We start from the raw sequence: 14,825 nt of genomic DNA, 5'->3' as shown, positions 1-14,825 counted from the left end.
TCAAGAGCATCGATCTATACAATTGAGATACAATGACATGTATCAACAAAGTCAGCGAGCTTGACAACCCGATCCCGCTAGTCGCCTCATATGAAAAGCATAGTCGCCTTTTACGGCAAGCATGGGTTGCTGAAGACCAATTCTAACCCGGATCTTCACGGCGCGCGGTGTAATGGTTTTGTACTACAACTATTAGGAAATTAAGATTGGTAGTAAAACCGTTACCAAATGATGATATAAGCATGCTTGGTGTTTCAGATATGCAGTTCCAATGCCTAGCGACATGGTTCAACGGCGATTTCTTTCTGTATGGAATGTTTACTGGTTCTGGCTTAACGGAACATACACAGATGTACCGTTGCTTCGTACGTATCTTCCGAAGAATTCCTCTCCACAAATTAGAAATACTTCCTGTAATTGGTGGGGCGATCTTCTCCCGTGCAGCACGTGCTCGGCATGATTTGTGTCGGCTGCTCGCCCCCGAGCAGACGACACCCCTTCTGGTTCTCCTGTCGAACGTTTGTTGGTGGTGCAGACATCGTTCTGAAGTTTAATCTCAAGAGTGTTAAGAAACATTCCATTACTTTGTGGCCGTGCCTAATGATATAAGAGATTTACATTCCATATGTAAAGTTTACCTTGCCTGGTGACGGGATCTGGCCGCGAGCGGCCGCCATTCCAACTGGGAGCTATACCGACTTATCCAGTTAGAAGGTCTTTGATAGTTGTGTAATGCCTTCATCCAATTTCCCTTTCAATTAGCACCACTTGCAGTCCCCAGATTCGCCCTGTGCGGAGGGAAAGAGTGCAGCATCGCCAAGAGTCGTTACAGTATTACTTTTACCAGTCAGGTTTACTCGTTCATTCAGAAAATAAGACATGTTCCACAACTGCGTCGGTTGTTGATTGGGGACGAAAAAAACGCACTCCTTAATTCCGCGTTGCTCGACCACCGACCTCGTACTGTCGAGCTCATCGATTGCCTCTGCCTGGCTTTGAGAAGTTATCGTGAGGAGATCGCCCGCCAACTCAATTGTATTCATATCCCGTTTAGATCGTGTCCATTGTATATACTTCCTTCATTCGACTGGTCCGAGTTTGCGGTAGAACCAGAGCTAGGTTTATATAGGTGCGGATCTAAAAACAAACCTTGCGCGGGTCCTCTAGCTTCCCCCCGAACTTTACGTCAGATAACATCTCCCGCTCATAATGTCATCAAACTCATGCTTACACGAAAAACATATCTTGAAATTCCTATTGGAGGTTTTGCTGAAGGAGCAGAGATGTATATGAGCCGTGTCATACTTGTAACAGGAATTCGTGCACGATCCCCTTCTGTGCAGTTGCAGAATTTCTTGTCTTCATTGGATCTAAAAAAGAAGTTGTCTTTGTTGTCATGGTGACCCGGGATACCATGTACTTCCACATTTCCTCCTGGCTGCCTCGAGCGTTATGAAAATATTAGGGTTAAATATCACAAAGTCATGAATAATTGTAGTGAATGAATGTTTGCTGGAATAAGTCAACAAAAAGAAGTATTTGACAACCAAATAAATAAATCATTAAGTGAACGAAAGAAAGCTATTGTCATCTAATATAATTCATTATTTTCATATAGTTGCACATATAGACGTGAAAGAAAACAGTTTATAAAACTAGTTGTTTTTCTGTTTAATGTTGATTTTTAATAAACGATTTTCGTAGATTCACTGACAATGTTACCTTACGTGATGTTTCTACATCATCTCTGCTGCAGATGTACAGTTTCTATGGGTCCCAGGGTCAGATGGCGATGTCGGCTGACCCCACATGTCAAGGAATACAGAGCCCCAGGACGGGATACCTCACCATGTCTCTGTCCCGTGAGTATCCCCACCCCCAACCCCCTACCACCACCAAGAACCTACCACAGGAAGAAAAGCGATGATTTATTTCCCCCAAATACAATATATACAAGCTTTGAAAATAACATCTAAGGCTTGTATATGTTGAAAATCGCAGTCTAAACAATGTGTATGTTGTATATATCTAAGTCTATAGGAAGAGTATACAAAGGATATTTATCTTGGTACATCAGCACCTTTCGTCCTGTGCAAGGGACCAAACCTTTACATTTCAGTTGGGGGTTAAAACAAGACGCCAAAGTATTTTTTTCAGCATTTTCCGGAAAACGTTATATGTTTAAAAACCTCTTCCTCCAGAAATTCAAATGGTCTGCCCCACATCTGCACTTGTATATCACAGGAATAAATAACACCAGTCCACATATATATTACTCGAAAGAAGTTAAGGCCCACTCGATTCTTTCATATAACTGTAAGTAATCTGTCATGGTAGATGTCATGTCATGGCAAGGCTGATTACCTATAGTAATATGAGTGAGTGAGTGAGTGAGTGAGTGAGTATGGTTTTACGCCGCTTTTAGCAATATTCCAGCAATATCACGGCGGGGGACACCAGAAATGGGCTTCACACATTATACCCATGTCGGGAATCGAACCCGGGTCTTCGGCGTGACGAGCGAACGCTTTAACCACTAGGCTACCCGACCGCCCCTATAGTAATATGAAAGAATCGGGTGGGACTTCACTTCTTTTAAGTTTGTTTGTTTTGTTTGTTTGATGTTTAACGCCACACTCAGCAATATTCCACCTATATGAAGGCGGTCTGTAAATAATCGAGTCTAGACAAGACAATCCAGTGATTGACATCATGAGCATCGATCCATTGGGATACGATGACATGCATCAAGCAAGTCAGCGAGCCTGACCACCCGATCCCGTTAGTCACCTCTTACGACAAGCATAGACGCCTTTTACGTCAAGCATGGGTTGCTGAAGATCTATTCTACCCCGGATCTTCAGGGGTCTCTTTTAAGTAGTATATCTGCGAGTACTGTCCCTCACGAAACCCACCATCTTGTGATATGACTAAAACACTGCCAAAGACGTGAATTTCTTTTACTCACTCACTCACCCATCCATTCTGTCTCAGGGGCTGTGAAATGGACACCACCTTCCTGTTCCTTCAACGAGTTTCTGTCGGTGTCACGAGAATGGCGAGATATTGCCGGCAAATTCCGGTTTGTGCTGGACGAAGATATTGAGCAGTTCCGCATCTTCAACGTTGGTGGACGAAGAGGTGGCCGGTCGGCGCTGATGTCGGTGAGGTGCATGGGGATCGTGGAGGAAATACCCGACATCAGCGACAACACGGCGACGTGGCCGAGTCAGACATACAGCAAGGACTTTATTACCTACACAACAAATGATTCATGGTATGTATTCATTCTTCTTTTTCAACACAAACATTATGTAACCTGTCAACAATTTTTGGAATCCTAAGAAAATTTATGTTTTTGTTCTTACGGGAAATGGTTTTGGGTTCCATGGAGCGAAACAATATTTTCTCACATTGCCGGAGCTACCATTTCCTTCCAAAGATAGAACATAGAAAATTAGAAGGCGGCTGTTGTTTCCTATATAAACAATGAGTTTGTGTAGCTGTGATCATTAGCGATGGGTAGCCGAGTGGTAACGGCGTTCGTTCCACCCGACGAAGATACACGTGTTCTTTTCCCTGTGTACAATAAGCAAAGCCGTTACTGGTTCCCATGAGATTGTCAAATACAGCTGAAAGCGGCGTAAAATGATACTCACTCTCGCTAATGTCCGTAACTATCATATATTCTGGGCATTAATAATAAAGGGACAGAAATGTGTCCCTTAAAACCTATGATCGTGGGTTCGAATCCCCGATATTGTTTCTTGGTGGGTCAGCACCATACCCGTGCTCGTAGGTTTCACCGAAGTGGTAAACGTCTGAAACCTGTATCACTTCGGGTTTTCCTCCCACATTAAGCTGACACGCCGTGACATAACTGGAATACTGTTCAACGCGGCATTAAACCCAACTCACTCACTCATTAATAACAAATTCATCTTATTCATTTTTGCCAATTGCAAACCAACTTCCTTACAGTTTATTTGATCTTTAAACATGTTCACCATTATGTTAAAATGCCATATCGCCTAAATAAGCACCAGCTGATATTTGTTTTACTGGAAAGTCAGCCATCAAATCTATAAATGCATTTTATGATACACTGGATGATGACTCTGACTGCAATTGTTATTTCTTGAATCTTTCCGTGACTCGATGCTTTGTTTCATCTGGGTATTAAAGTGTTGTGCTTCTGAGTCGAGGGTCTACTTAAAGACTATGAAACAATATTATTGCAAACAAAAGACACTGCACCTTCGACGAAAGGTAAAATGTCAGGAACCCTTTTAACTACGTAAGTACAAGTAGCGGAAGTCTTCTCAGCATAACGTGGAGAAGCACCAATGCTGCTTCCTGTAATCCTTCCTTGACTTTACCACAGCTGCTGCCCTTCGCGAAACATTCGTCATAGTTACTTAGAATAGCAAACCCTAATTGTCTGCGAGGACAATTCTATAATTGATCCTTCCTTTGAATGAAGTCACCACTAATATTTTCCTTGACTAATCCTGGCTCCAAGTGCCCGATGCTTGCACCTCTTGCCTTGTGTAGATGCTGCTTGGTTTCAATTGGGCAGAGTGAGGGAGACCGATTGCTTTGGTAGTTGCCAGTCAATACGAGACAGCAGTGCCGGCTAGGTATTGATACAAGCTAGAATGGTGGGCCTAGTGAACAAATGTGTCTTGGCTTTGACCTGTTTCAATCACTTGAAGCTCAATGGTTAAATATTAAGTAGTGTAACGTAGCTATGTCCATCTTCAAGTAGACGGCCTTCAACATGGGGTCGTACCAGGCGGCTTGGCTATCAGCGTCTTAGCCTTCGCTCTGACCAAAAAACTACTTAATTTACTTTATAGTGCTTGGAAGCGTTGCTGACCCAAGTGGGTTAAATTATTTAGTTGTTTTCACGCCAGTTTTCTTCAAGACCAGACGGGTGAAGAATAGAAAGAACTCTGCAAGTGTCCCAGAGTCTAAGAGTGGATCAGGAAAGGATGTTGGTGACAAAGTGACGAGGAATTATTCCTCCTTTGCCCCTGGAGCCTACTGTCTGGAGTCGCATTAGGCTCCACGGGGCCTTGAAGCCATCAGGGATGTTACAAGTGTGATGCGAGACAGATGGTAACTGAAATTATGGTCACCACCATCACATACTGCGACATCGTGTACAACCTGTTTGACTCTCATCCCAGCCCTAATTTTTGTTTCTTGTTTAAATAAGCACCCTGAAATATTCCAGCTGTATGATAACAGACTGGATCAGACAATCCTAGTGATAAGGATCTACGATGTTTGAAAATGATGTCGCTATTGATAAACTGCAACTCGAGAATTTAAAATTACATTATCTATATCATTTGGATTGTGGAGTTGTTCACACTACGTACGTACGATAGCCGTGCACTACAGGTTACGCACTTTACAGTACTCACATCCCGTGTTCAGATGCGCAGTAACACACATCCTCTAATATAACCGTGTTCACCGACGCGCGCTACCAACATCTACGATAGCCGTGCTCACTTACGTACGCAACACGCATCCTCTACGATACTCGTGTTCACCAATGTACGACACAATCCGTTGATAGTCGGAACCCTACACTTGACCCTTTAAGCAGGGATTATTTATGATTATGAAAAGGTTTTATCGCTTTAATTTTAATATACCGAACAAATTAAAACTCGGTTTGTTTTCAAGGCGGGTTGATCAGTTGTTTCCAGCCTAACTGTATGCACGGCAGAGTGTAAAACGGACAGCTAAACTACCAATGCTCCCTTTGCTGACTGAATCGATACTGACTGGAAACACATCATTGTCGAGTCCCTCTCTTACACATTAGTAGAATCATCACATATATGTGCTTATGCTGGAGGGTGTATCATTACGTAGGTGTTATAACAGTATTACCATCCTATACTCCCCCATTTAGGGGGCATGCTTCCTGTTTTTGAGGTGACCAAATTTCTCAGTTCCTTTATCCAAGACGTTTGGGTGTCAATGCACCTAACCGTAGGATATCTCCCTTCACTATGACATACTTCAGAAGGCACCGAGCAACCAATGAAGCTTGGCATATAGCCAGAAGGTGGTCCATAGCTTGCAGTTTCAATAACATTTACTTAAGGATTTTGTAAAAATCAATACCAATAAAAACCACACCGGCTGTGTATCTTTTTCCCTTCCTTAGGGCTTCAGCGTGGCTCAGTGGTGCCCATTGCAGGCACCATAGGTTTGGGGCCATTTGATTTTCAATCTCATCACGTCTGGCTTTTTTCTCGTGTTTCAGTGTGTCCAAGTACCAGTGTCTGAGGTTGAGGAAGAGGGGACCGGCCGTGGTGGAACTGATGCTTGGTGAGTGGTCAATTACATTACGTCAGTGTATATACCAGCGTCTGAGACGCTTCCACTGGTGATGGTACACGGTTACATGCATTATGAACGCTGATCAATTTGCAATGTTTAAACTGCTGCGAAAAGTTTCCCAAAACTTTTTAAGGTAAGTATTACTTGATACTGTATAGCGGTTTGAGATGGAGAGTTTCTGTCACACGTAGGGGGTACTCTAACTTTGTGTAACGTAGACACTGACGTGACGTCAAATGAAATCGTATTACGTCCTGATTATTATTGAATTCAAAGTCGACCATCTGTGACAGACGTATTTAAATGGTTTTCTTTCAAGTTTACTGGAGAACTAGTGTGAATGGAAGGAAGCTTGTAATATGGATTGTTGAGATAATTTTGTTTAGTTACATAATTAATCTGTTTTAGGTACGCCTGTGAACGACCAGGAACGTGCGTGTAACGAATGGAGCTTCGACAACGTCCACAAATACGTCATACTTCGTAAGTATAGAATTCAGTGACATCCTGTGATAAACGCATGTTTTTTATTGTAAATACGTTGTGCTACTGAAGTGTTAGGTGAAACCCTAAAAGGAGAAGCATGCATGTTTCTGAATGCACATGTGTCATGCTGGTTATGTGTAAAGTGAATCTCTATGGCAATAAATGCATGCTTCTGATTGCACATGTGTCATGCTGGTCATGTGTGAAGTGAATCTCTATGGCAATAAATGCATGCTTCTGATTGTAAGTGCGTCACGAGTCAGTGGTGAAAGATGCATGATTGAGATAGCAAATACAACGCAACTCCTATTTCGTATAGTTATAGATGCACGTAGCATGTACGTGTAATATGACCATACAGTGACAGACATTTCAGCCTTGCCTTTGTGAGCAATCGAGAATGGTAACTTGAAACAACAGAGATCCATGCATCTGATAGACCAATGTGTGTGAGATGTATCTGAAACATGCATGCTCTATCGTAGTCGTCGTGATGTTTCCGACTCCGCTGACAGATCGCCCCAGTTGCTGCCGGCGATATGCCTCGACCATCCAGCCTTGATTACCATATGATACCCAGCTCGTTTCTAAGATGTTTCTCCGTGACGTTCATGTCGATGCTGGCTACAATTAAACCACTGTTATGTCAGATTAAATCTGCTCTGACATTACAGCACGTGTTTTAAATATCGACAATAGGGTTATCAAGGGTTTTCCTGGTTCATTTATATTAGTATCACTTATCCCAAAACGTGCCTTTCATGAGTCGTTAGTTTGTGCCTGGACACCGGAACTGGCCGCCATGTTGCCGAGAGAAGCCACGCAGACTGCAAAGGCAGGTCGAAACAAAAGCTCCATTCAGCTGCCCCCTTGATGAATTTGACATGTGTGTTCAAAAAGGAAACGGTTTTTCTCCAACTTGTGTGGTTCCAGAGGCAAAATCTAGCTTTGTACAAGCTGATCAATACTGCATCTCGTCCACCAGAGCGCCAATGAGAGGACTATTGTTCCTTCGCACGTGCGATGCGTGCCCGTTTGCGCTAATCCCTTCAACGTTTTTCAGATTTCTCTCTGCGATAGCCTAAGTCTTCCCCACTGTAAAACAAGTCGCGATCTCGCCCTGATGTAATCATTGTATCAAATATTGATCAGTCCGTGATTAAAGGTAGGGCGCTAGACTGAAGTAGTGACTGTCTTTATAGCGGGTCACCGTGTGCACACTTCGTTGATTGAAACACGGAGCTGGATGCTGGAGTAGCGGGCTAAAGTAATTGTTTCTAGCGCTAATTAGTCGTCAAGCCATTGCATTACAATACGGTTGAGCGGAGGGGACTGTGGGCACCTCCACATTTAGGCCAGCACTTAGAAACGATATTTCCATCAGTTCTGAAACGGCGAGGGAACAAATCTGTTTCTAATCATTAGGCCCATTTCATTTGGAATACGAGTTTGCAAAACATGCTTTCAACATACTCAAATAATTGAAACTGTGCGGCGCCTTTTCTCTCTGTGTTCGTTGGAGTGTAAGGAGAGAGTAAGGTCTTGCCAAGTCTGTTTTGTGTCCGGTGCGGTGATCGAAAAAAGGACAGAGTCCAGAGATTTTTATTTTGGCTTTAGGAAAGCACACGCCCTTCGTGGAAAATCGGCGTTAATCAATGACCAAAACCTTTCAGCTCTGTTTTGGCAAGGGTTGTTTATCATCGAACCCCATCGAGAATTAATGTTCTCGCTATCAACCATTGGTTTGGAAAACACACAGCTGTGTGCTGGCAGAGCTAGTGTAACATATTGCCGTGACGACGTGAATTGATGCCCTCGCTATCAACCGCTGGTTTGGGAAACTATACGCTGGGTGCTGATGGTGCTGGTTTGTCATCGTGCCCCTGCGGCGTGCAATAATAATGCCCTCGCTATCAGTCATTGGTTTGTACGCTAGTTTATCGTCGTACCTCAAGGACGGGAATCGGTGTTCACCTTGGTGTGTCTATGCCAGATTCGACCCCTCATTTCAGGTAACCTACGCCTACGTCGTTAATGCGTATGACCCAGTGACTGTCCTAACCCTGCAATGTGTGTAGATTGATATATGTGTAACTGCTCTTAATCTCCACAGCCATGGAATCTCGAGTTGTGCCATGCCCGCTTCCTGGAAGCTATTCGTACGTGGACAAAATGTCCGACTGTCGAGGAGAGATCGAGATAGGATGTTCGGACTCGTCAATTATGGCCATCAAAGCTTCCTGCCCTTCTGGACACCACACAGGTGAGTTTAGTGATAAATATAACATAAGAAACTGACCATTTAATAGTTAAAGGTGGGTGGGAGTGGGGGTATTTGAAAGGAACAGAATATTTTCTCGGTCACTACTTCAATAAAAACGACAAATTCCATTTCCATAATCATAAGAAATCCCTGCTGATATCACTGTCTATTGTACGATTCTGACCACACCAATAAGCATGTGTTTATAAATTACTAAATAATGTCGTCAGCAGGTGTTTTTGCGAAAAGGTGAGCATATCCTGCTCCACCGGTGGAACCCGTCACAAACACATGCAAGGGCAAGTCAATTTTACACCTGAAAAAAAAGACAAAATTGCCCAGGACATCACTGATGCGTCAAATTTGGAATTGTCTTGCACATACCACAAGACGTTTTGAAAGCATTATCGAATGTGATGACGCTCTTTGAAATCTTTGAAATCAAACTCGAATGTGCCTTCAATGTTGTGAAATGTAGACACCAAATACATACATTTGTTATCCCCGAGAGGATAAACCTAACATTTTTTATGGACGCCCAGCATATCGAGCGAAACATTTTTTAAGTAAAACCTCCGGCGAAATTATTTTTCAACTATTTTCTGAAATAAATCATGTGTTTCCTATGTAAATTGCTCGAGTCTAAAAAATGAGAAAAAAATGAAGGAAAGGTCCATCCAATGTAAACACCGTATGGTCATCGGTTTGCTATGATAATGTGATGTATTAGAAGCAGAAGTTTGACTTTCTCCACGTGAACATAAATCACAAAATGCATCAATTATAAAACCATAATTTCAGCCGGTAGACTGTTATGTTTGTATATTGCGGTAATGAAGAGGCCCTGGTAGACAATCTGGGCTCACTGATAGGGCATGTTAGTGCAAAATAGTGATTTGTTATATTGAAGGCATCTGCTAGAATTAGATTTAGCCGAAAACAATTACTCCACCTTTCATGTTAAATCCTCGACGGTCATTACAAACGTTAGTGCAAACGCACAATTTTACCATGTTTTACAGAAAAAACAAATAGCGTGTTTCATAAACGATGATTAGTCGTTTTCATCGTCAGTTAGTTGTAATTGATTTTGGGTTTTTCATTTTCAAAACGGTTGTCTTGTTTTATGATGTATGGAATCACTGTTGGGTGTTTCTTCACTTCCAAATGGTTGTTGAAAGGTTATGAAGTCACGACTGAGGAAAGAAAGTCCCAATCCCATTGGATACCCCGGTGCTCTGGCATTGATGCAATACTGCAGTGGAAACAATTTGTCAGAAACACAACTTTATTTGTAAACAAATTGCTTAGCATGAACCATTTCAACGAAAGATTTTTGCTAATTCCCTGGGAATTAATTAACTTGACATATTCAGCGCTGAATTCGCCACACTGGGATTACTCAGACCTGTTTTAGTTAACAAGAACTATTTTTTGGAGTGAGGCTAATTTCCTCCAGATTAACTGTCATGTACCGTTATGTTCGCTATTGGTCGACAAGGCCGCGTTGCCACCATAACAGGCTATTTAGCAATCAACATAAGAAACTCCACAACTCAATTTCTCGTATTTTGCGGAAGATCTGAAACGAAGATCAATCAAAACTCACACTTTTTCCCTAAAATTTTCATTGTGTCACAATGGAATTCAATTGGACTTTATTTCTATGTTTGAAATGTTTTTTCATGGTGTGGTTGTCACCATCAATTGAGTGGAAGCTGTACAAATATTTTCAGAGGAGATTTTTTTGTAGGAGTGAAATCACTTTGGACACGGCAGTTTGCGTGACATTTCTGCATTTTGCATGTATTTATAAAGCATCTCTCAATTATACATTTATGAACGCGTCTTGCTTTACAGAATGAATTCTTAAATATTGTATACTGTCAGTTTGGAGACAGAAATGCGATTGCTGGTGGAAATTGACACATTTTTTAAGCAAATTTGCATAACCTTTTCAATTTTTTCTTTGAAGCCGAAAGGTATACCAGTTATACTGTTCTCAGCATAGTTCATTTATAATTATTATTATTATTATTATTATTATTATTATTATTATTATTATTTCAGTGGAGCTCTTCCAGTGCAACCAGAACTGGACGGAGCACCCGACGGGTGCCCAGTACATCATAACAAGCAAGCCGGGCGACACCATCCAAAAGGTGTCCGACTGTCTGGTGGGTAGTTGTCACGGGCTCTCCTCCTTGTTTTTTGGTCCCACCTCTAACATTTTCCCATTCCGTTATTGACAAATGACACAAACTGCCTTTTCAGCAAAGGCCCACCCGGCTTCGTGTCAAGGGGGTAAGGGAGATAACTCACCAACATGCATACCACTAGATATTACATCATTACGATTCCACTGAAGTAGAAAGAAATTATTCCAAATGACCGATGAACTGCACTTGCATGTGATCAACACGCTTGCACTTAAACCAAGACTGACAAAAAGCAGAACAAGAAGGTCGATTCCCTTTCAAATGCACAGATGGAAGAAACAGACACCATTTGGTTGTTGTTATGCATCAAAAAGCAGCCACCGTTTAATACTTTGGTTGCTTGATTTATAATAAGTATGTTGATAGAGAGTGACAACAAACAATCTTGTATCCACATCCTCATATACACACGTTCAGCCTAATACTCCATAGCTGGGTTTATTGCTGCGTGAAAGACTTTAATTATACGCTAATGTCTTCGAGGAAGATGCCTTGAAATATGACTGTAGATTTATGAGCTCTTAATGCCTAACATTGATAGATACTTCCAACATGGAGACGCTTGGGTGGGTGGTAGGGCACTGTTGGGAACAGACAGTGGCAATGATGCATTGCATCTGTATGATGGTGAAATAATACTGTCTTTGGCCAAATGTTTATCATGGTAGTTTAGATAAGGGGACGTCAGTTTGATAATGGGAGTTGGGTGGAGATATTCCGGGTTGTTTTTAAAACAAATCATCTGTTCCCAAGAATGCTAGAAAAATATACGAGGACTCTTTTGGGCCATTGAGTCTGCATACTTCAGGATGATGTGGAAAACATTGAGAAATCATTGTGAAAGCTGTCACATTTGTTCAAAGAAATTACATTAAGGTTTTTTTTCATTTCAACACGTGCATGTTATGGACAAAAACAACACTTAATGTATAATTCAAGTTACAATTTGCCCCCCAAAAACAAGATTTAACGTATTTTCAAGAAGGTTTTTATATATATTCGAACATTAGGAAGTATTTTATCCAAACTGATTTTCTTAAGAGATTTAGATAAGGACAGTACAAAATTATAGCAAACAAAGATAATTAGGTCACGGGCTGGCTCGTTGTTATATTTGTTCTTGTAGTTGAAACAATTTGTCTTTTCCACTCGTTTCAGCCATATTTAAACGTGTATTTGAATACAAATTTATACCATTTTTTCAGTTGACATTTTCGTTTGGTCCAAAATGTTTGGTTATGTAAATCAGGACGATTTACGTTGGACTGGCAGCGTCCAGATGAACGGTAGTGGTGTGCTGCATCGAAGGACACGTGTTGTGCAGGTGTGCTTGTCTTGTCTGCAGGTGTACAAGGAGAGCATAGACGGGTTCGAGCTGGTTGCGGAGGAGGAGTGTGGAGGGGGTAATCTTCGAATGATGAAGAAGCCAATCGGCGTCATCATACAACCTTCCCGACGTGAGTTATAGCATGGCTGGATTTAACAATGGCCTCTTCACTTCCTCCCTTGAAATACCTTCCTTAGTACCATTAAACTAATACCGTGAATATCTTTCCTATATAACCTTGTATACCTTTCCCAAATCGTTGGAATACCTTCTCAAAATATACCAGGATTTGCTTTCCAAATACCCTTTAATTGTATTCTAATATGGATATACCGTTACGGTATCCTTGGAATATCTGCTCCGAATATAGTTGTCATATAGTCCCCAACTACCCTTGGAACTGCTTCCCCAAATGATATGGACTGCAATCTACAAATTCCATTGGGATACCATCCCAAATACGCTTAAACTAATGACGTAAATATCTTCAATAAATACACTTGTATTCGTTTCCCAAATACTTTAGAATACCGTCTGAAATGATTTCCCAATGCCCTTGTGGTTGTATTCTAATATGACCTGGACATACCACACCAAAGTAGCCTTGTGATACCTGCTCCGAATACAATCGTCCCCAAATACCCTTGGACCGCCTTCCCCAAATAGATCCACAAATACCATTGGGATACCCTCTGGAATACCCTTGGACAACATTTCCCTAATTCCCATGGAATACCTTTCTTATAAATCTTAGGAATAGCTTTTACAAATCCCCAGGGAATACATTCCCCGAAAAGCCTTGTTCTACAGTTATTCAATAAGGTTTGATTTGATCTCTGAATCCTCTCCCTTGGAATACCTATCCCCTAAACTTTGAACTACAATCATTAAATACCCTTTGGATGCCATCTCAAATACCCTCGGACCATTTGGCTTGCATTTTAACATCATGGTCCAGATGGATTTTATTCATCACATAATATGCATCAAACATATTTACTCTTTCCTTTTCGAGATAACAGTCTGTTACGGCAGTTGCTGTTATATTTGAATCCTTCTTCAAACATTGTTGTTACAAATACCATTTCAATTGAGAACCTATAAAACCCGCTCTATCGTTCATATTTCAAGTAGGTCACCATGACCCGATTTATTGATTTTCATTCTCTCCACTCTACCTGAGTCATCAAATTTGACAAATTCAACTTATGTAATCCAAATTTAGGCCGCACTACGCGTTCTGTTGAAGTCCACGCATTTCGGTGAGTTTGTTTGCAATTCGACCTGTTCGCAGTTAGGGCCGGCAGTTGGTTTGCATTACAAGTAATTTCTCGTTTTAGCTCATGGTTGAAGTTTGAAATCGCCCTTGAAACAGGATTCCAAAGATACTGAAATTCAGAAAGCACAAGGATCAATTTATATTTCAATTAATTTGCATTAACAATGCTTGGGGGCAGATCTCGTGTATCGCTGGAATGAAAGTCTAGGCCATTAAGATATTCCAGGAAGTGTGTGCGTTCGTGATTGTACAACTCTATCTCAGCTTCTATCAAGCATTAGCAGTTTATATGCTCGAGATCTTCTGACAATACAGCTGTTTATGTCGATGTTTTAAGAACCTTTATTAAATTTTCTTTCCCCCTTGTGGATCCGGGTTATTATAGGTCCGTCGTGTTCTCTTGCTTGTCGTGTCATCACCGTTCTCCATGTTACTCAATGTCAATCACCGGCTAGTCAGGTCCGTATCCTAGATACAGGCTGATATTGCAGGAATATTGCTGATGTGTCATAAAACAACAAACATAACTGAGATTATAATTGAGATATGATAATGTCAATGGAATTCAATTTTGCGCCTTTAGGTTTTGTTTGTTTGTTGTTTAACGCCACACTCAGCAAAATTCCAGCTGTATGACGGCGGTCTGTAAATAATCGAGTCTGGACAAGACAATCCAGTGGTTGACGTCATGAACATCGATGCACGCAATTGGGATACGATAACATGTATTAACCAAGTCAACTAGCTTGACCACTCGATCATGTTAGTCGCCTCTTAGGACATGCATAGTCGCCTCTTACGGCAAGTATTGGTGGCTGTAGATCCAGACTAGCCGTCAGAGGTTACATTGCTTGTCGTAAGATAGTCACACTACGGTAGCGCACG

The 14,825-nt window shown here is 41.5% G+C and overlaps 1 protein-coding gene across 1 annotated transcript in view; it reads left to right on the top strand.

The window, feature by feature from the left end:
- LOC124133202 overlaps nt 1-14,825 on the top strand; it is an 88,164-nt gene that overhangs the window by 70,530 nt on the left and 2,809 nt on the right. The window contains exons 6-13 of the mRNA XM_046497491.2: nt 259-365; nt 1,757-1,862; nt 2,995-3,277; nt 6,290-6,354; nt 6,775-6,849; nt 8,966-9,115; nt 11,186-11,292; nt 12,680-12,791. Coding sequence (XP_046353447.1) covers nt 259-365; nt 1,757-1,862; nt 2,995-3,277; nt 6,290-6,354; nt 6,775-6,849; nt 8,966-9,115; nt 11,186-11,292; nt 12,680-12,791 — 1,005 coding nt within the window. The remainder of the gene's footprint in view (nt 1-258; nt 366-1,756; nt 1,863-2,994; nt 3,278-6,289; nt 6,355-6,774; nt 6,850-8,965; nt 9,116-11,185; nt 11,293-12,679; nt 12,792-14,825) is intronic.

This window comes from Haliotis rufescens, unplaced genomic scaffold (genome assembly GCF_023055435.1).
Source record: "Haliotis rufescens isolate VD_foot unplaced genomic scaffold, xgHalRufe1.0.p SCAF_2, whole genome shotgun sequence".
In the NCBI taxonomy this organism is placed as follows: Eukaryota; Metazoa; Mollusca; class Gastropoda; order Lepetellida; family Haliotidae; genus Haliotis; species Haliotis rufescens.
Note: the sequence above shows the minus strand (reverse complement) of the source record. Positions and strands in the feature narration are given on the sequence as shown.